This window comes from Caloenas nicobarica, chromosome 3 (genome assembly GCF_036013445.1).
Source record: "Caloenas nicobarica isolate bCalNic1 chromosome 3, bCalNic1.hap1, whole genome shotgun sequence".
Lineage (NCBI taxonomy): Eukaryota > Metazoa > Chordata > Aves > Columbiformes > Columbidae > Caloenas > Caloenas nicobarica.
Window position 1 is genome coordinate 114,175,037 of NC_088247.1, and position 22,453 is coordinate 114,197,489.

A 22,453-nucleotide genomic window follows, 5' to 3' on the forward strand; every position below is an offset into this window, starting at 1 on the left:
AAAGCTTCCTCTTAGCACAAGACATGAAGAGCTGTGCACAGAAAATAACAAGAGAAATCTGCAATTAGCAATATTAGCCACAGAATCTAAATTCTTAGCTGAAGTTACTTATACAGAACAGCTGGTACACAGTAAGACAAGACTGCAAAACAGCTCTTCAGCATGCATTAGGAGAATACAGGTTCTAGATCTGTTTAACTGTATGTTAGTTTTCCACATGATGTACATATTTTTGTAAATAGTTCAGAGACTTAAGTTACAGTGTCAGCCTTCAATTAGTTTTCTTCTTTTATAAAAGCAGAAAATGTGTTTAAATGGCAGCAAGCCACAATGTCAGCTTAGGACTCATTTCAAATTTAGTCCTCAAAAGGTAGCGTATGAGGGACTGCAAACACAAATGAGCTCTGGGAACAGTTTAAAAGTTAGATTGTTTCAAGGCTTTTGGTTTGTTTTCATAGCCAGACAATGAATCCAACAAGTGGCAAGAGTGGTCTCCGAAGATCTGTTTAGTACCTGTACAGTAGTTCTTCAAGATTTGCTCCTGCACCTTCTACATCACTTGTTATCACAAGGAAGAAACTACAGTGTGCAAGTGAAGCAATTAACCAAGCCACATCAGCTGGAGGTCAGAACTAGGGATTATCGAGATAATCAATTCTCAAGTTACACAAAAAGATGTTTTCCATCATCCAGTACTACAGCTAAAAAAGAATGGGAGTATTAAGAAAGATAGAAGAGGCTGGCAGTCAGCATTTAAAAAAGAGCCTACAAAAGATCCTTCTTTCTCTTCCACAAACACACAACATGCTTCTCTACCTTTTCTCATTCTTCTCCATACCACCAAAATCAATGTATAATTAAAATTACCTGTTGCAGAGCATTCTTCATCTTCCTTCGAGCTCATTTTCCATGCATTGTCATTTTCGCAAAGCTTTAACAACGAAGAACTGCCAGCTTGGTGAAGAGAGGTTTGGTTTGCTGTGTTTTGTGGTTGGTTGCTCGTTTTGGTTGGTTGGCTGGGTTTTTTTATGGCCCTTGTTCAAATTACTAAAGGTCTAGCTGTCATAGGTTGGTACTTTATTCCTCATACTGTATTCTTCATTAACAATCATCAGGCAAGTTGGCAAACTAAAAGGGATGGTGTTGGTTAATGAGGCTTCGAAAACTTTCGCATTAATAGAACATGCCACACAGACACATCCACAGTCGTTTAAGTATTTGTTAAAATAAATTTCAGACAAAGCCCAGAGGCTTTAGGCCACTTTAATATTTGAATTTCTGAATTAACTGATGGTCAGAAGAATATGCAAGATCTCACCTACTGCAATTTGTACATTTCGTATGTGACTTACCTGAGCAATTAAAGCCTGAAAGAATTTTACCAGAGCACAGATGAAAGACATGCCCAATGTTTCTGTAGACACCACAACAAATATGGCTTTAAACAAGACAAACAGGAATAATATTTGATCGGGGAAAAAAAAGCAGCAAGCAAAACACCTTCATCTACCTTGTTCAGAAACAGTGTGAATACACTTCGCCTTTTTTTTGTTAAATCTGATTAGAAAAAACAAAACAACTACTCAAAATAGAGAACTTGCGTCTTGGCCTAAGAGGAGCCTGTGTATCAAGAAAAACATGCTACTGATTATCTTCCAGTATATTTAACAGGAATATCTATTTGTACACTACAAAAGGAAATTTGTAAGGGAGATATCATAGTTAAGATTCCTAGCGAATCTGGCATTTGTGTTTGACTCAAAGTAATCAAATCACTTTTCAGGCTTTTCATTGTAGCCACTAAAAGAAATCTAATTAAAATTGAGATATCACAACACAGTTACCTGAAAGCAAAACTGGACTTATTTTGAGAGCTGGTAATAGTGCAGACTAACTGCCAAAATTTAGAAATTAACATTTAAAACAACTTGGTGACTTTTAAATTGTTTTATGCAAAGCAACTCCTAGGTAATTGCTTTGCCTAAAAGTATTTCAGGCAAAGAGTGTAACTCCCCCAATACCAGCTCCTTGGAATCAGCAGCGCTCTAGCACAACTTTCTACTCAAATACTAAGAGAATAAATCTACCTCTGAGGTTCTTATGATTGTACTAATGTCGAGTCATATACTGTGATGCAGAAGAATTATGAGAAGCTAAGAAATCAGAAGGCGTTACATTAGGAGGCTTGTAGAAGTTCAGGTAACTTAAGAGCAGTGACAGTTTCACTGTTGACTCCAAATTCTCAATCTAGTTTAAGATCATGACCCACAGCAGGAATTAAATGCATAAAAATGCCTGACACCCATCTCACATTCAGTAAATTCCAAAATTAAGTATCTTTTAGTGGTATGCTGTACTACACTTCCTGATCTTAAGGGGTTTTTTGGTTTTTGTTTTGGTTGTGGCTTTTTTTGTTTTGTCTCCAAATCCATTCACTCATCTGAGGGGCACCCTAATTCTTTGCCTCTCTAATCCTGAAGCTAGGATTGCATGACAGCAGTTTAGGACATAACACTTCCCAACTGAATCCAGCCAAGATGACAATTTATTGAACCTTCACAATTACACAATTTTCACAACCTCAGTTTTGCTTATGTCCCACTCATTTTTGTTACCAAAGCTTTGGAAGAGTCCCACCATATATTTCATAGCCATCATCTTGTCCAAAAGTACCTGGAAGTTGGAAATCATTTCCCTTCTGGTATCTGGACTGTCAAATCCTGTTACCCTTTGGTGTGAACATTCAGCTGTCCACATGTACAACTGAAGAAATTAAACAGCTTACAAACCAGCAAGGAATTCTTACAGGGTATCAAGAAAAGCAAAGGATTACAGGAAGAAAAAAAAAAGGCAAGGAAGAAAACATAGAAGCAGCAGTAATGGTACCAGGTCAGTAGCACAGACTACAAGCATGACAGTTAAGGACTCAGGCATTCAGTTGGTACTTCAGAGTTATGCTCCTGTAAGTAAAACGTCCCATTAAAATTGATAATTTTATTATTAACAATACTCCAACAGCTGGAATTGCCAGCATATATTGAATTCACACAATGGCATGGGTTATGAAAAACACAGAACATGGTCTTCACCAAATCTTGCAATGTTACCAAAAGAATAAGCAGTATTGTTATAAGAGTATCCACCATTTGTACCTTTAATTCTTCAGTCAAACAGAAATAAGGCGCATATTACAGCAATGTATTATAGTATTTTCTCCTTTGAACATGATACATCTACGGATGCAAACAATGAAATTTAAGTATTGACCTTAAATCTTCGTATTTAGTTAGTACTTCCTATGAGCTCTTAAGAGTTCCCTAGGTATAGAGAGATAAGGAAGGGATTCAACATCCAAGTTCTAAGATGCACCCTAAATATTAAAAAAAAACAACAACAAAACCCAAAAAAACCAACTAAACTAATCCACTCTTGAACTTGCTTTTCAGTTATTCCAAGCGCTTTCAAGACACATTTGCTTTCCCAACTATGACTGCTGGTCATTGGGAAAACTCAAGAAGCATGAGGAAAAAAAAGTTACAGGGAGGCTATTTATTCTAGTACAAGAGTTTATTTAATTTAGGAATTTCTCTAACGACTTTTAACTTGTCTGACTCAGCCACAACCCAATACTTGAAGCTTCTCATGTCAAAAACACTAAACCAAATGTGTCCCACAAAAAATAAACACAGAGAAACTGAAAACTGCTATCATCTAATTCTTGCACCTTAATGCAAAAATGTATGCATTTTTCAACTGTAAATTTGCAAAGGGATTGCTAACATGTTCTCCTCTACTTTTTATTCACATACACAAATATTATCCAAATGTTGATTCTGCAAGAGTTGGAAAAAATTATCATCATGTTTTTAATGGCCCAGATAATGTAATAATTGAAGTGTCAAATGCTTTTACAAGGTCTAATAATATGTTCTCTTTAAAAAAAAAATCTAAAAGAGCTAGACAAAATGGACAAATTTTATTTGGGTTTAAAAAAGAAATCAGAGTTATATTAACACATTGCTGTCCCATCAATTTGTGGTTTCTTTAGAGGAGGTAGAGACATTTTCCAGCAACCATAATTTTTCAAGAGGATACAACTACCCAGCATGATACATCAATAACTCCTCAGCATCTCTGTAGTTAAAGCTATGATAACTTTTCCCCCAACACTTGCAGTTAAACTTCTTGGAAGGTTTATCAGAATAAACCACTGAACTTGTATCAGAGCTCAGTTTTCATGTATGATCTTAACTCAAAGGTGAAACTACAGAGGTACATGGGACAGGTCTTAAAGCTGCTGTTAATGTTCTGACTCAGTATCTCACCTGAATGTTAATCAATAGGAAACATCAAGGAAAGCTATGAGCACTTTGTAGTCAAAAAGGACACTGCTTAAAAAAAACCCAAACAAAAAACAAACAAAAAACCCAAACAAACAAAAAACCCCCACAAAAACAAAACAAACCACACCAAACACCAGCTGGTTTTAACTTACCTTTGTAAGAAGATTTCAAGTTTTAAATGTGTTTTCCCCAAAGTAGCCTAAATTTGTTAATCTTGCCTCTAAAGAACACACCCTGTGACCTTCAGTAATGAAAGAATCAAAAAAAGATTAATACCTAATTCTTGAACATGGAATTTCAATTGCAGACATCAGAGATAATGAAACAAGGCAAAGGGGATTGCTGGATTTGGGATTACAGTAGAGATCAAGTTAGGTTAAAGCTGTTACAGCACTCTGGCATTGTTGTTCTTCGCAAATACACCAAAGTGTTACAATTCCCTTTGCCACATTTAAGAAAGAAAAAGCCTTAATACAAAACCCTTATTTTGGATACATTTATTCAATTATTCATTACAAAAGAAGTGATAATTCTTTAAAATATTCTTCCCATTCAGGTGTACGTCTGGTTCCACCATATCCCCTCTCAGGATGCAAGAGACAGACCGTATAGGTCTTCGGAAAAGCCTGCAGTTTACTCCTTAGTCACCATCTAATCCAGTCCTGGCTCTGCTCAGGCTCTGTCAGTCATTTTAAGGGAAGCCACTTGTCCTCTGGCTGGCAGTTGGCCAGTCACTTCTGCTATGCTTTATTTAAATCCTCCACTGTCCACGGGTCTCCTCCAAAATGAGATATTAATGGCTTAAGGCCATCACAGTTAAGTAGCTATTCTAGGATATCACAGGGAAGCCCTAAACCAATGAAGCAAGAAGCAAACCTGAAATGAGAGATAGCTACTGTTGCCAAATTCTCTACCAGACAGGAAAACCAAAGGAATCAAGAGTATTAATTTTAAGAGGCTTCAGCCTTTATTTTTAATATGCCCTTTGCCTTTATTAATATTAAAAGGAACATAAAAAGTGCATCTATTTAAACAGCATAAAACCACTCATTTTCAATTTTAATGTTTTGAAGTGTTCAGGATGGAAAAGCAATCAGTGAAATATGTCCAGTTATAGCAGGGATGCGATTTATATTCGTATACATAAGTGCCATAGCTTTTCCTATTTGAACTCAGTTACAATTGCAGAGCTTTCAACAAAAATCTAAACTTGCATGATCTTGAAGCTATGATAGAATATTTGCATTAATCACAGATGTGTACACACAGACACACAACACTACTTACTCATCTGTAAATAAACTAAAGGTGGGCAACAATTTTATTTCTTGAAGACAAGATAGAACAAGACATAAGGACCCAGTGGAAACACCGAAGAAAACAGCTTTAGAAGAAAGCATGATCGAAGATGGAAAACAGTTCTACTGCAAAGTCCTTTTCCTGAATTTGGAGGAGAAAAGGAGCCATCAAGTCAGAGCATACATTGATAATATCATTCACTAGATGTGTCTATCCCCCAAAAATCACCTCACACAAGTTTGATGCGGACATAATAAAAAGAATAACTGGTTTACTTTAAACTTAACTCTATTGTTGTATCTCTAGTATGTGTAACTATTGAAGTTTTCTGTTCCATTTTATGATCTCTGTGATGGAATTTGCAATGTCAGGTAGATAGATAATTAACAGCAGTAGAGATAAACATAGTGCAGTTTTTAAAATAAAGTGAGGCAGAGAAAAGATTGTGCCATATTTAGAAAATTAGCAAATAAATCTTGCTATTTGAAGGAAAAAAGCAAAACCTCACACGTATGAGAAGCCAGAAGTTCTCATACAAAATAGTAAGTGCTGTCATTGCAAAAACTTGAATAAACACTGCAATCTGTAAATAAAACTTGAGAGAAAAACAGTCACAGGAACAAAAGTGTTAACTTCATGAGCTAATGTACAATTCCCTGTGTGGTATTAGACAATTTCACTTTTGGCAGTTCCCAGCTACTACTCTTTAGAGGCAACAATCCAGTCTACTTATGCAATCGCTACAGAGATGGCACTTCTAAAGCTTGCGTCAATCTTGAAAATCCTCAGAAGTCTGTAATTTTCAGTGCATAAATGAATAATGAACTCTCCAAAGCCAAGGAAAGGAGTCTCCCAGAAAGATTCTGAAGCAACTCAGCCTTTAGTAGGGGAACACTACAGTTCTGCCACCACTAAATCAAAGTAAGCTCTGATGCAATTAAAGGTTCACATTAGGAAGCCTTTGGGGTAAAACAGGTCAGTACTCCATTGCTTCTGGATGAGTCACAAAAAATATGCAAGATACTAATTTATTTGTTCCACTCACATTACCATTTGGTTTCACCTACAAAACCTCTCACTAGGTTTACTGCATAAGCTTCTTCACTGAAGTTTATTCAGTTTGCATAGCTAAAGAAGAGACCACAACAGCTTCAAAGATAATTGCAGTAAAGTTTCCCAATTGATCTCCCCTATGATTGTGCTGTTATACTGGCAAAGATCACACTAGTGAAAACAAAAACAAGACCATGCTGTCCAACCAGAAAATTTGTCATCCACATACAAAACAAAGTAGAAGCTACAGGTAAGACTACAAGACAGACATATCAATGACAAATAAAAAAATTACATAAATATGCATAACAAAAGTGGAGTTGAAGAGTTTTAGAGAGCACTTCAAAGGAGGCAATTTTATTTTTAAGTATACAGTGCAAAAGCTTGTAATAAACAGCATGGGAGAAAGCATAAAATGTGATTTAAAATCATAACAAGTGACTAAGGTGTCATGGGATTATCAGAGTTATGGGTCAACATCTAAATAATAAAGAAATGACATCAACTTACACTTAATGGGACACTAAAGCAAACCAAAAATCAGAGCATATAATATTGATCTTGTTCTTCAGGACACTGACGTATATAAATTGGATAACAGCCAATTAAATCAGAGAAGATCATAAATATTTCACTAATAAGAAGGAATCTTTTCCCTTCATTGGTGAGTATGAACATAGAAAAATCCAAGCAACCGCAAACAGTAAACTGTATTATGCTTGTGTGGAAGAACAACTTCAGATTAGGAAAACTGAAGTAACACATAGAAGAAACAAAACTTCATTCAAAACATTAAGCCGAAGTATACAAGCATCCCTGAGAACTTGGAGGGACTATAAACAAAGTCACACAGTCTTCACTAGTAATTAAAACAGATTAAGCTACTATTTAGCATCTGAGAGTCTGTCAGATGAAGAAAGACAAAAAACTACCCAAGAGTCAAAACCCCCATTTTACAGGTAAAATTTTTAGTAGGCAATTAAAGCCATTTCAGCTTCTCCCTTTCTCTGCAACAATTTGGAGATAAAACAGGTTTTGTCCAAAGTACCTTCCCAGAAAACAAACAATGTTCAAAACTTCAACACAAAGCAATAAAACAGCAGTCCAGCAAGACTGAGAACTCATCACTGGCTGACCTACACAGAAATAGGAACAGACAGTTACTTTACAAGAAGATATTAACTTGACCTAAAGCCATATTGAAATATAATTTGCTATATATAGATATGCTCTCATGAGGCTGCTTTCAATTACAGCAATTTAATTCTCCACACTCCCAGGTACTATAAAACCAAAAAGAACTAGGGAGCTTCAGCAAACGGCTCTCTAGAATAATCCCACTAAAATCTCTGCCAAGCAGATTGGTAGTTCAATACCCTCCTCCAAAATTAACAGAAACTGTAAAAAACAGTTACATTAACTACAAGACTTCTAGTCAAGGATTCTTGCCACTGGACTGATGAGGGGTGTGAAAGGTAGGCTTGCTTTTCTCTGCATTGTTTTTTAAACATGCTTTAGTATGTTGTGGAAATTACTGCCACTTTAAGGTATAGTACTTGTTACTATGTTTGCAAATTTAAACTTATTCTTGGAGTAATTTTCAAAAAAGCTAAAGGTAAGTGTTAACACCTGCAGATCAAACACTCCTACCTCTTAAAAATGATTTGTGACACTTCAAATACAAAAAAGGGAGTAAAACTAAGGGTGGCCCAGTTTCTTAAATTCCTGATCTTGCTTATACCAAGAAGATCAGATACTAACACTGAAAACTCTACACACAGGAAGAAAACTCATAATTATTAGATCAGTTTCACACTACGACTCCTCAGCAACACTATGAGTATTGGAAAGGGGCAATACTATCACATTTCTCTTTGCAGAGGGTTTTCCAAAAGCAGAGAAGGAGCTACAGGAGTCATGGAACCCCTTTAGAGAAAACAAACCACCTCCATAACTTCTGCAATAAATGGCTACAGGCTGCTTGTTAGTGATCAGATAGATCTCACATGTGTATCAGGCTGGGGCAAATATGAAAGATGAGAACATAGCTGGAAATGAAACAGAGCATGTTATCCTCTGACAGCAACCAACAAACATACAGATTAACGTATTTGTTCCCAACATATCTGGTAAAGATCCCTTGCCACAAACTGTTCACTGACTTGTGCAAGCAAAGAATGGGAGATCAGGATCAGTTAGAAAGTTCAGAAGGGTTCTTTTCTTCATGGGGTTTAGAGACAGTGGATTCATTGTACTGCTGCAAACAGTATTTGTAGAGGGAAAAGAAAATAGCAAAGACATTCTAGAAATTAAGATTACATATTACACTGCATCATATAATAGTAATATACTACTTACTATAAAATACTATACTACAGTTGGATGCAATTCCCTATTCACAGAAAGGTTGTAAATACTCAAGAGCAACGTGACCATACTCCTCTACCAACTGATTATCTTAAGTTTTTAGATGTTAACAGTATATTCAGTAGAGCCAATTGCAAAGGTTGAAGCTTTAGCAACACATTTTTTAATAGATCTAAGAAGACTGGGAGGAAAAAGAAAGCTGATGCAGCTGTGCTGCATACGACAGTCTACTAAGAGTTTAAAAGAGTCGAACATCCTTGAGGTGGAAAGTTAAAGTACCAATTCAGAGAATATCGCCTATTGACACAGGCTATGCCACAAGGCCTTGAAGTTCCAGGAATGTCACACAGGTCAATGTAAAGTACTTGAGCAAATGGTATAAAAGCACAGAAACAGGTTGCATAAGTAGATGCTGTAACCAGCCCTTCTTCTCATTTAAGATATTTATAAACAGTTTATATCACTTCGTGCCAAAAAGGGAAATCTGAGTTTTAAGGAAGGGAGATTAAGTGTCTTATGGCTGGCCAACACGAGAAAATGGAAACAACAGTACATCAAAAAAAGATCACAAAAGAAAACTAGATAATAAAATGTCATTGATGATCTATCACAAAAGAGGATGAAGAACATTGCAAAGAATTATGTAAAGAACATGCAACTGAATAAGTTGAAAAATGGGATTTGATTTCGCAAACTGGTAAGAAAACAATCAAGGCAGCAAAGATGCAGAACTGGACAAGATGTGCAAATCAAAGGAAGAAGCAGATTACGTTCAAGGGGAATTGTTGCATAGATACGGAATCGGCAAAGTAAGGATTGTATTCCAGTATTCTTAACTGTCTCTAATAGTTAACACTAATTTTAATACTCAGGGGTTGTTTTTTTTTTTTCCCCAAAAGGAAAATAACTTCATCAGAACTTACAGCTGTCAGCTATTAAATTGAGACATTTTAACAAGCTCTGGTTTAGCTTATGCCACTCAAGGACTCATGAAAAATTCAGCAAAGAATAAAGATGAGTCATACGGTTTGAAAACAGGCCCTGTGAACACTGTGATCCAATACAGAAGGATCAAAACCACTGTAATTAAAACATCGAGAATTTTACAAAACACTAAACAGGTCTTCTAGGCATTACCACTTTCCATTCTAAGTGAGTACTTAGGATTTCCAGCACTCTAGAATTTCCAGCAAATTAGGAATTTATTTTCTCAAAAGATGCACCGCAAATTTCCAAAGTCTTCCAGTTATTATCACCGTAGACTTCCTGATCAAAGGAAAGCAAAATAAAACCTAGGAAAACACAGAAAAATACCACACTGCTTTCCATTAAGGTTTTCACTGATACAGAATATTCTGAAATCTCAAAACAGTTTTCTTTATATGATGTGTGTCATGGAGAAAATACTGACTTTTAAAAATCATAATGCTGAGGTGATGCCCATTCAGGAGCTGGTTATATGAAGTAATATTCAAATGCAATTAAAAAGAATATTTTAGGGTAAGTTCTTCATGGCAGGAACTGACTTCTTACATTTCTGTACAGGAATGAAAAGAGTTACCATTCAGTATCAAATGGAAACATCTAGCATTTTTGCTACAAGCTAAAAATTGTGTTCTCAAAAGATCAAATTAGAATTCCACCCCAGTTTCAGTAGCTTATGAAAGTCATGTGTCAAATATTTAAAGAATTATCAAAAAAATCTCATTTACTGATAGATGTTAGCATTATTTTTGACACTTGCTAAAGATAAGAATCCTTGATCCTGTCAGAAATCAAAGCTTATTAATTGCTGTAACTAGCAATACAATTAAAAGCAGCTGTCCTGACGAGCTGTAAATTTCTATAAGTTGTAAATATCCATGAAAGCATAAAAGTACACACAAAGCAGCACTAGAAATTTACTGCTATTTATTTGTTCCACAGGTCCCCCAAAAAAGTTAAGTAGGTGCACCCCTGCAGAGCCCCAGTGACTTCCAGTCAGAATTACCAGTTGCTCTGAGGCTCACAACCAAGAATCCAGTCATCCCAGTGCAAGGCACAGTACAAATAATCGCGTCCATCCCCCACAGACTGACACAACTCTGCATTTATACACAATCTGCCCACAAAACCACAGGCTGCCACCTTGCTGCTACTTCCCATCTTAGCTCTTCCAAAAATTCACTGCTTGCAAACCTCAAAGGCAGCATATAAAATGTATCAATTTGTACACTGGTCTGCAACATGAACTGCAAATCAAGGGTCAAAACATTAGTGACAACCCATAGATGCTGAACAATACCTCTGAGAAAGTATCCCAAATAAAACTATTGCTAAAAATCACTCTCAAACCACCTCTTCCCAATTTTTCTAGAATCTTTAGCTGTTCTGCCCGCTACTATAGAGCATTATAATACTACTGTACCATTACATGCCTAAACGTGAAACCACCATCTACTTTCCCTCAATTTTACTCCCTTTTATTCACATGATTTTTCATTTTCTCACGAAGAAAAGGAATTTGACCACCTTTGAGCTCACTGTTCATTTTTTCAAAGGCCTCTCAAAAGACAATTTTTCAGAATTGAGCTCTGGGAAACCCAACTACACCATCACTAGAGTTGAACTCTAACATTCAAGACTACAGAAGATTCAAACTTACTAACCTTTCATACTTTTATAAATCACATTTACAAATCACTAATCTGATTTTTCAATGCACTGTTGTAAATGAAAAACTAACACCAGTGGTACCCAATGCAAAGGCTTTAATCTTATTACTAAAATAACCAAACTTAGTGTTTAGAATAAAGTAGTTCAGGAAAACTAACACCATTTTTATAAAAAAATCCCCCAAAAAGTTTAATAAATAGTAGATAGATGTTTTACTACATACCCCTATGAAGAACAGTAATTAGAGTGCTAAAATAGTCTACTTAGGTCAAATATAAAAACCAAGTCTATTTATTCATATGGCATTTTTTGTTATTGCCATTTAGGAGTTCCTCTATTTATCGTGGATTTTTTTTTTTCTAGGCTTGTTAGCAGATCTACCTGGAATCAAGCTCTTCTCTGAGAATTCTGTGAAGTGTTTCTTCAGCGTTAACAACAAAACTGACTCAGATACCAAGGAGCTAAGCCTGTTAAACAGTGGCTCAATACTAAATTAAGCTTCCCCAAGGGAACATCGTTACATACACAAAACTGAAAAAGCTGTTCAGCCATCACGCCTACAAAGTACAGAAGTTCTCCTTCACAAGCTCAGGCCTAAAGTCATAGCCATGGAGTTTATTACCAAAAAACCCAACTCCTTTTAAAATCCTCTCTGCTGGTCATAGCATCATTGAGCAGAGGGAATCCAAGCGACTTCTTTCAACTTCAGTGATGCTATTCAGAACCTACACAGTTATAATAGCAGTGAAATAGCAGTTGTTGTCTCTACTACACATGATAAATGTACAGAGGAGCTATTCACAGGATGACAACAGAGAAGGGGTAGAAAAAGAGAGGAGTACTGTAGTTAGAGGTCTTCCTTCCTAAAGTTTCCAGTGGCTTAAAATAAAGGTTAAAAAGCCTCCATACTTGTCACAAATATACCAGCAGAAGAAAAGAAGTTCCACAGCATGTACAGATGATCCTAAGATTATATTCATGTGAGAATCATAGCTGAATCCACTTTTCCAATAGCTGGGTTTCTTCCCAGAAACATATTAAGCCTGACCTTCATTTCTGGGCTCCCTTGCTGTTACTCTGTTCCCTCCTTCTCCTGCCCATCCCAAATTCTGACCAAAGTTCTTTAACTAACAAATGTCTTCCTACATTTTTTAATTCCTACTTTACCTAACTTAGACAATGAGATCAGGTGTTTGTGAACTTCAAGCTTACTGCATAAGCTTTTTAAAATAGGCACAGCATCAGCTTACTGGGGGAGTTCCGGTTCTTTGGCTTAACAGTTTGCCTAAAAATGTCCATCAGACTTCGCAAATATTCACCTGAGCGTATCAACTGGCACAACCCGTCTACAGCTTGGAAGCCAAGATTTTTATTGGCAGTTCAGGAGCAATGCTGTCCTTTAATCCAAAGCATTTAAAGAGTTTCTGAGACTTCCTTAACACAGCTAAAGATTATTATTTATATCGCTAGGGATTCTTCCTTATTTGTGGAACAGAGTATCAATAGCAGGGCCAACTCACAAGCAAGTCAGATTTAGTCTCCAGCCTGTTTTGCCTCATCTACATTGTTTTCCCAAGCAGTTAAAGTAACAATGTGCTTGTGGCTGTGCTAGGTACAATCTAAAAGCAATATATAAAACATTTTAATGGTCTTTCTGTATGTGGAAAAGGCCTAATGAAGTTGAATTACCAAATTTAAAATTTCAAGTTAAACATTTAGAAAGCCACGTAAAATGTCAAGATTAAATTTTCCTATTTAAAAGAACTGTCACTTCAAAAATTACTTCACTTGCAAGATGTGGGCTTTGTTACTAAACACCTGCAACTTTAAAAAAACACAAAACAACAAACAAAAAAAACCCCAAAAAAAACAAAACCACAAACACACAACACCTCTCCACAGACATTTGCCATTCAAATGATATAGAACAGACCAGAATAGGAAGACAAGCCATAGTTTAAGTTTAACCCTGGTTAAACTTATCTTGATATTCAACACTACTAAGGAAATACAGTATTTCAAATGGTGACCAAAATAATCTAGCTACATCATACATCAAGCAGAATACGTTGCTTCTAGTCATGTACTTAAATCACTACAAAATCATGAATTTTGAGTCATTTAAGCTCCCTGATCACTGATCCAGAGAAACAGCAGTGAAAAATTCCCAAAACACTTGGATTGGCATACTGAAAGCTCTATCTATTCCAGATAAAAAGATGTCAGTCCATATCCAAGTCTGTACCCCTTCATTCAGCACAGCAAGGCAATCTTTGTAGCAGATCCTTCTCAAACTGCTGCTGTCAAGGTGACTTTAGACCACTGACATCTAAGAAACTGCACAGCTTTTATTGGATATAAGGCCCTTTTCCAAGTCTAATCTCTAAAGAAGTCACTTCAAGTGCCTAACACAGCACTGCAAAGACGTTGAAAAGAAAGTAGTGTATGACCAAGCTTTCAACCACTACACACCATCACATGCTGTAAGCCAGAGTATAGCAAGTTTTCTAGTGGTTGCAGTCCAATTCCACTAATTCATCAGCCCCAACACCCCAAAATTCATAGCAGTTAATTTGATTTAGACTTCTTATTTAAACACTTTCAGAGCTACAAACACATTCTCCATTTCCAACATCGCATACTAATGTTCACTTCTAAACAATAAAAAGGGCTCTGGATAAGTTATGACCTCACCATGACCTCAATCTTTTTCATTTGCAGAACAAGGACAATATTTACCAGGTTCACAAGAGCACAGCAAGATAAACTCTTGTCTTCAGGAAAGAAAGAACACATTCAAGTAATTTAGGTGATCAAGTCGGCTAACAAAAATTCTTACAGTTTCCCAGAGTTCCAACTTTTTTTCCTGCTTTAATTAACAGGGGCACGCAAGTAAAACAAGATACTTATTTTCTTACAATATCCTGCTCAGAAAGTTCCAACTATCTAAACCTTAAGCACTGGCCCTTTTTACACCTCTCTTTGACATAGATCCGTGCCTCTCATCATTCCTTCCCCATCACTTCAATCTTTCCTCCCCGATCCTTGCAGCGCTCGCTCCTCCAGAAGCAGAGGAGTTTGATCATGACAAGGACATCGCACAGTAGCACCTTCCCTATTTCTGCTGATGATTCTGGTGAAGAACTATGCTGTTTCCCCCAAAATAAGACCTACCCTGAAAATAAGCTCTAGCATGATTTTTCAGGATCGTTGAGGATGCTCAAAATGTAAGCCCTACTCCAAAAATAAGCCCTAGTTGCAGTTCATTTTTAAAAAGTCAATTTAAATAGTGTCCAGGCAGCTATACATGTAAAAAAGTAAGCATCTTTTGGAGCAAAAATTAATATAAGACCTTGTCTTATTTTTGGGGAAACAGGGTAGCAGGTAGGAAGCATGGGAACAGCCAGCCCCCTTTGCCCCTGTGCTCTTTCTGTAGGGAACACACAGCAATAAACAAGCTTAGGAAAACAGAAAAACATACAGGCCAGAAGAAGGAAAGGATGAAAAACAGGGAAAAGTGTCACTAAGTTAACTGGCTGCCAATCAACAAAGAACAGTGTGTTGCAATTTTTCTCTGCATTAGAAGTTCACAAATGATACTGCCCGGAGCTGGGAGAACAGGCTTGGGAGGAAAAAGGAGGGGCAAAGAAATGAAGAGCAAATTGCTTTCAAGAAATCATACATTAGCTCAAATTACAAAAAGGTTTTTCCTATGAACACAATTTTTGGTCACCATTTCATATAACTAAACCAAAGTCTTAACCGTTTCATGCTCAACTACCATTCTGACTTACAACATTTCTAGGAGAGGATACAATTTTCTTTAACAAAACTCAGGTAAACACAGGCACTAAAAAATAGGAGGGAGAGCAAAAGAATTCTTTTACTAGCAGGGAAATCAAAGCCATGTTGAAAAAGCTTATGCAAATTCAATTTATTAATTACAGCAGAACACTATTAAGCATACCTACAATTAAAAAAAGCTATTCCTTCTGCAACCCTGCCAGCTAAACACTGATTCAACACCCAGCTACAGGAAAGTTGTAAGATCTTCATTGCTAGATTTCTTCTTCAAAGTATGTATTATGGCAATCAAAACTGATAAATGATTTTCTTATAATAGCCCAATTACATCTTAAGGATTTTTTGTATGTCTTTCTGACATACAAAAAGGAGGGAAACGAGGGGGCAGAAGCAAATCAAGAAATAGTTTGGCTTTTAAAATCTGTATTTCTGCCTCATCTGTTGGCCCAGAAATACCACAATTAGTGAAGTCTCCTTTTCTTGCACTGATCAATGGAAGATAATCCCACCTCCTTTAAGATACAAATAAAAACCCCAATACAGATGTTATATCTCGCTCCCTTAAAGCTTCCCTTTTAGTGTCAAGCCAGACATCTTAGAAGGTGAATATTCTGAAGCTCCCGAGACATGCTCACCACAAACAATTTTCCCTTAGTCAATTTTCATTTCTCCCTATCACTAAATTAATAGTTTAACCATATAAAGACAGAATTCTACTTCTACCACAGAAATAGTGAAAAAATAATTACTTTTTAAAAAGTCTTTCCTCCTCCATCAACAGGATCTGTCTTCGTAGATCATAGAGCTAAGTAAACTTGCATATTCAAATTGGCCTCTAAACTATGCCTCTGAGAATTACTCCCAAAATAATTTCTTTCATTAAACAAACTGGTTTAAATAAGCCTACCAAATACTTCGTAAGACCTACACATGAGCTTCACAGTTTGAATCCTAGACCAGTTATTCCACCTGTGGCAGAAGACCACCAGTAAGACGGTGTAAGATGGACCACGCGAGTGCCTCTCAGTTCCTGCCACCTGTCACAAAACTGAACTGACTATTCAAATGTTTGTAATGATAGCAGTAAAATTATGATTTGGTAATGGAACAACTAGTTTTTTCTTCAGCTAAGAACCAACTTATTTAATACCCTCCCTGCTAAATAGTAAATAATGGTTCGAGATGGTCTTCTGGGGTTTGTTTTATTGAAAATAAAAAAATGAGTGGTTCTTGGCTTCAGTAATTTAGAAGCACTGTTAGATCAGCTTCAGCTGGAGAAAATACAGCAGAAGCACCACTATTCAAGTCAAGTCAGTCAAAACAACTGAATAGAGTCTAGCCAAGATGGGTGCACTATATAACATGGTTTTGGTGACTCCTGTGGAATTCCGTGTCTTCTGTAACTATAAAGGTCAAGAGCTGGATATAAACTAGAATACAGAAAACAGAGTTTATCCATCCAAAACCAAGACTGTTTAACAGCATCTATCTGTGCTATTTACCTTTTCCTACCAAGTTTTTCCTATGAGTAGTATTTTCTAAGTCAGCTCTGACAGAAATAGCATATCAACATTACTTCTAGCATTATGCAATGGACTCATCATCTTATGCTCTCTGCCTGATAGATTATTTTAGAACTGGCTATACCAAAATATCCAGAACTACATTCTTTGACTCACTAGATGTTTATGTTTTCTCTTAAGCTACCTACTACGAACGCAACAATACATTAGCCTCTTTCTTCACTATAACTGTTCGCTCTCTGGTCCTGTAAGAACATGAACAAAACGCTACTCCAAACTGTGAAAAATAATTGCTCTAGTAAAGACTGAAACAAGGTCTACTCCTTCATTAAAAGTGAACTCTTTCAGTGAAAACATCCACAGTAAAAAGAATGGCAACTTAAATGAAATATGAGGAGTTCTTAATGTTTATCAGCTGTTTAGTTTTAGCTCATTTTTCAGACTACAAGGTACCTAAGACCAGGTTTTATCAGAACCAGTGTACTGATACAGTTCTGGTGAAAACTCTCCTGGTGCTGTTACTGCATATGTGAGCAAACAAACACCTTTACTGGTAGAGATAAAATCCTGCACACCTTTTGTCCCAGCATCTACATTTACACATTGCAACTGATCATATACAAATACTGTTAAAGAAGTCGCAAAGTCATAATCAACATGATTATACCATCATAAGATGCTAGGACAGCTTTAGTTGCAACAGAATGAAGGAAAAAATAATCAAAGTTAATCATACATGGAAGTCTGGTTCATTACAGGTCACTAACACACACAGGCATCATGGTTAAACAACATTTTATTCCCTTTTATGCATGTTAACCTCTCAGTCTTTGAGAACAAAATTTTCACAGAAGACTCAATAATGGCAGTATGAGCACAAGTGTTGTGGAAGATCATCACTGTTCATCTATATATTCACAGCTATTAGCACAGTTGCAACCATGGCATAATTTCTCATAATTTTGTTCTTTTTAAGTCTTCACTTCATTAATACCTTGTTCTCAAAATACGAGCCTTCTTTTCTCACAGTTTTAATGTACTCCAAGACTTTATGAAAGCATTCAGTAAACACATTGTTTTAGTCCCCAACGGAAACCATGCCTGTATACATTTCAAAATATTTCTCCAAATCCCCATCTAACAGACATTAAAGTGGTACACACAAATACAGCCTGAGCATAGCAAATCGGTTTCTGCTACAACTTTATTTTTGAAAAGAGAGACTGCAATCCCCCACCTAAAACCAAAAGGAAACTCACTTTTGGCTTCCACGTTCTGAGCTCTAAGGTGAAATGTGATGAACAGCTGGCCTTGCTCTTAAAGGGTTAAGAATGAAAAGTTTAAACCACTTTTATTTCTCCAGCTGTAAAACCAAAATATCACCAGAGTCCTCCTGCAGCCAGGGTACTGGATAATTTAGGCTAAAAGAAATGTTTATTAAAAAAGGGCGTTGATTTCTTGGCAGTGGTGAAAAGCAGGAGACACCCCTAGTGTCGACGTAATATACTACAGGACTCCATACTGTACCTCTGGGTTAATTTTACGGCAGTAAAAGGGAAATTTAAACCATCGTGATCTAAAAAGCTGAGCAACTCAAATATACACACCTGGACATACCTTCTTCCTGCAGTCTCAAAACCCCCATGCCTATCATATATGAAGTGTCAGCTTTCCAAACCCGGACCAATTAAAGTATACATTATCTAGCCCGTCTCCCTGCCATGGGCTACGTGCATTAGAGCTTTCCGGTCTGCACATGAACAGAAAAACGCTGCTGCACCAAGGGCGGGGAGTGGGGGGGGAGAACCCTACTGAGATTGCAAAACAACCCCCGCAAGACACCGCTACCGAAATGCCGGGCTTGCTTAGGGCGCTGCGGATACATCTGGAAAACAGTTAAAGCGCAGGCCGGGGGACGCGAACCCCTGGACTAAAGGGGAATGGCGGGGGGACTGGGGGGGAAGAGCCTGTGTGGGGGTGAGGTGAAGGGTGCCGGGCGGCACAGAGGGAAGAGCCGAGGCCGAGGCGCGCTGCCGGGGCGTGGGGAGGCGGCGGAGGGAGCAGGCGGGGAGTCAGCGGGGCGCACGGAGCGAGGCGGCGGCCGTGGGCGGCGGAGGGGAAGCGGGGGGACGTCCCTGCCCCCGGGGAGAGGCGCGGGGCGGCCGCAGCGGCGGCCCCAGGGGAGGCGGGGGCGGGAAAGCCCTGCGAGGCGCTGGCCCGCGGGAGGACGTGGACGGCTCGGGGGCGGGAGGCGGGGGAGCCGGGTCAGGCGCAGGGCAGCGGCGGCCAGGCGCAGCGGCGCTCCGGCCGGGCCATTACCTCGCCCCCCACCCCCGCGGCCCAGCCCGGTCTGGAATATTCCGGCGGGGCGGGAGCGCGGGGGGGGGGTGGGGGGGCTCGGTGGGGAGGGGAAGCAAAGGAGGGAGGAGGAGGAGGAGGGGGAATCCTCACCATGGCGGCGGGTGGGCGTCAGGCGTGTCCCCCGCAGCTGAATCCACCGAGCCCCGGCCTAGCGCTGTGCGTGTTCGGCGCCGCCGCGCCCGGTCCCGCCGCCGCGCCCGGTGCCGCCGCGCTGCGCCGCGCTGCCCTCACTGCGGCACTGCCTCGCGCTGGCCCGCAACGGCGCGCACGGAGCGAGGGAGGGGGCGCGAGCGGCGCTAACGCTCGGCTGCGGGCGGGGGGGCGGGACGGAGCCTCCCACATCCGGGCACCCGCCGCGCCGAGCGCCGCCCGCGCGAGGGGGCGGGGCCATGACGTCAGCCGGCGCGGCGGGGAGGGGGGAAGAGAACAAAATGGCGGCGGGTGAGGGGAGGCGGGTGCTCGCTGGGTTCCTGTGGGAGCAGGGGAAGGTTTCCCCAAGGTCGGGATGTGGGAATCTCGGCTGAGGGGCTCCTCTGCTGCCAGGAGGTCGGTTTTACAAGGCCTTGGGTGTTCAGTGTTATCACAAGACGGGCCTGTGGCTGTTCCCTGAGGCCTCTGCCCAGGGGAAGGTTCCTTCAGGTGCTGCAGAGCTGCTGGTTGTCCTTGTTCTCCCACACACCTTCTCCTTAGGCTTGTCCCCCTCTGCCACCTCATAACCTATGCTAGTGGGGTCCTTGCTGCTTTAATTTTCATGCCTGTATGTTACTTCTGTTCTCCACAAAACAAAAACCTCCAGGCAGGGAGAGGGCTCAGCACAGGTAGGCCTTTGGAAGTGTGGCTCCGAGGGATGCCTCCTTTCCTTATGGCTGTTATTTTCCTTAGGGTTGGGGTTTTTTTATGTTATTTAAAATAGACTATCTAGGCTGGAAGGTGCTCAGTACTTAACAGATTTTGGGGTATTGTGTTTCAGTAGTGTTAACAATTATACAAACTAAAGAAATTGTGATGAGATAATTCTTTGAAGTGTTTACATGTATGCTTCTGGTTTCATGTGGGTAGTTAATGCTTTGTACCCGCGGTAGTTTACAAAATAACATGACTGATACAGTCTAATGCAAACTAAGATGAAAGATGTAGTCTTAGTGTAACCCCTTTGAGGCAAGATTTAGGGCATTACAACTGCTTGCATAAGTAAGGCTACCCTGGGGATGATCTCTATGTTACGAAGTTTTAAGTAGGCCAGATGACACCTTTAAAAAACTATGAAGGATAAAGTAAAAGAGCGAGTAGAGATGGGTTGATTTGACATTCCTTTTGCTGGTTTTGCCCTTCTTTCTGTGCTTACTCTTCTGAATGTGTTTATTTTGGAGCACCATGACAGAGCACTGTGACAAATGAAGTAGTGATGTGCAAATAATAATTACATATAAAATGTTGTTGTGTTAATACTGCTAAAGAGAAGATTCTGTACCACGTTGATGTTGTTTTTCAGGCATTTGTGATTTGGCTTATAATAACTAGAACACTTTGCCAGGGAAATGCAAATGCGTCCTGCCAAGTTCAAGGTGAATGGCAACCTAATTTGTGGGGGAAGGGAAAACTAGATTATTACTTTAAAATTAGGTTAATTTTTTAGGACCATAGCTGAGCATGAGCTTTCCAGTTTAAAACTGTAATTTCCTCTCCCTTCAGCTTCTTCTGGAAAAGGAGCTGCCTCGTCACTGTTGCCATTTTTGGGGTGTCTGAGCTGGTCTAAGGCCAGCAAAGGTTACCTGAAGAGTCCCTGGAGAAACCTGGAGTCTTGAACTCAAATGCTGATGTGTAAATGCTGAAAGGAATGAGGAATCTCCTGTATTGAAGCCTGCTCAGGAAACTAGATAATAAAGGGTCACCATGAAGTTCAAGAGCAGATTAGGAGTTCTCATCGAAAAGACTGAAGCAAAGCCTGGCAATAAATGTGCAGCTCTTAAAAATTGTTAATGACTGACGAAGGTTCTGTTTGGAAACTGTTACTCAGCTTGTCTTCACATCTGCAGAAAGGGGTGAGCTTGACTGGGAAAAGGGAGAGTGGATTAGGGAGGTTGCATGGAAAAATCTAGCAAAAAAAAGTAAATGAAGAACACGATGATGAGTGGAACTGAGTGATGGTGTACAAAAGGTAATTTGCACCAGAGGAAAGCAAAACAAACACTAATACATAACTGAAAGCTTTAAGAGAAAAGTAAATCAGCAAAAAAGGCCTTGCTGCTGGTGAGTACCTGGGCCTGGCCACAGTGAGAGGTTACATGTTGTGAAATGCTCTGATCGCGGGGAGGAATTTCATACTTTTTCTTATTAACAGGCACAGGTGAGTAGGACAACTCTTTTTTTGGCGGGGGAAAAAAATTCTGGTTGCAAAGATATCTTAGGAATAAAACACCCCTAGATTTCACTGAAAGTTAGTATTAAAACTGACTAGACTCTAGCCAAAAATAAAACAAACAAAAAAAAACCCCAAACTTCAGATCTCCAAAAGAAGAAGAAATTCTGATGTAAAACAGTCTTGCTGCCTACATCTCTGTCGCTGGAGCTTCATCTAGCAGATGCAAATCTGGAGTAAAATCAGCTACATGAAGCTGAATGTGGCTAGAATTTCTATTGCATAACATAATAGGAATAAAATAAACAGAAATGAGGAATACAATACCTTAATTGTTACCTTTTAGCTTCCAAGAAGGGACAGCCAAAAACTTACAAAAATATATTTTTTAGCTTGTAATGCAATTATATCACTGCCATCAGTTTTCGACGTCTAGATGCGGTGCAAAGAGGCACTAATTAATTTTTAATTCATTTTTCTGTTGTGTGAATGTGTCAAAGTTACTTTTCTTTTATATCTGACTTCTAAAAGAAGTTAAAAATGCACAATGTCCTTTGTTAGTGTGTAGATAAGAGTTTGTAGAAAACCATTACTTGCATTTAACACGCTTTGCATTTTATTTTCTGAATAGTGATAGTGAATAGTATTTTTGCAAATATTGATATCTGGTTTTTAGGGTAAGTTTCAGA

The 22,453-nt window shown here is 38.8% G+C and overlaps 1 protein-coding gene across 1 annotated transcript in view; it reads right to left on the reverse strand.

Moving 5' to 3' along the window:
* PPP3R1 (protein phosphatase 3 regulatory subunit B, alpha) overlaps positions 1 to 19,719 on the reverse strand; it is a 40,422-nt gene extending 20,703 nt beyond the window's left edge. The window contains exon 1 of the mRNA XM_065631715.1: positions 19,496 to 19,719. Within this exon, the coding sequence (XP_065487787.1) occupies positions 19,496 to 19,498 (3 nt within the window). The 5' untranslated portion in view covers positions 19,499 to 19,719. The remainder of the gene's footprint in view (positions 1 to 19,495) is intronic.
* Between the last annotated feature and the right edge of the window lie 2,734 nt (positions 19,720 to 22,453).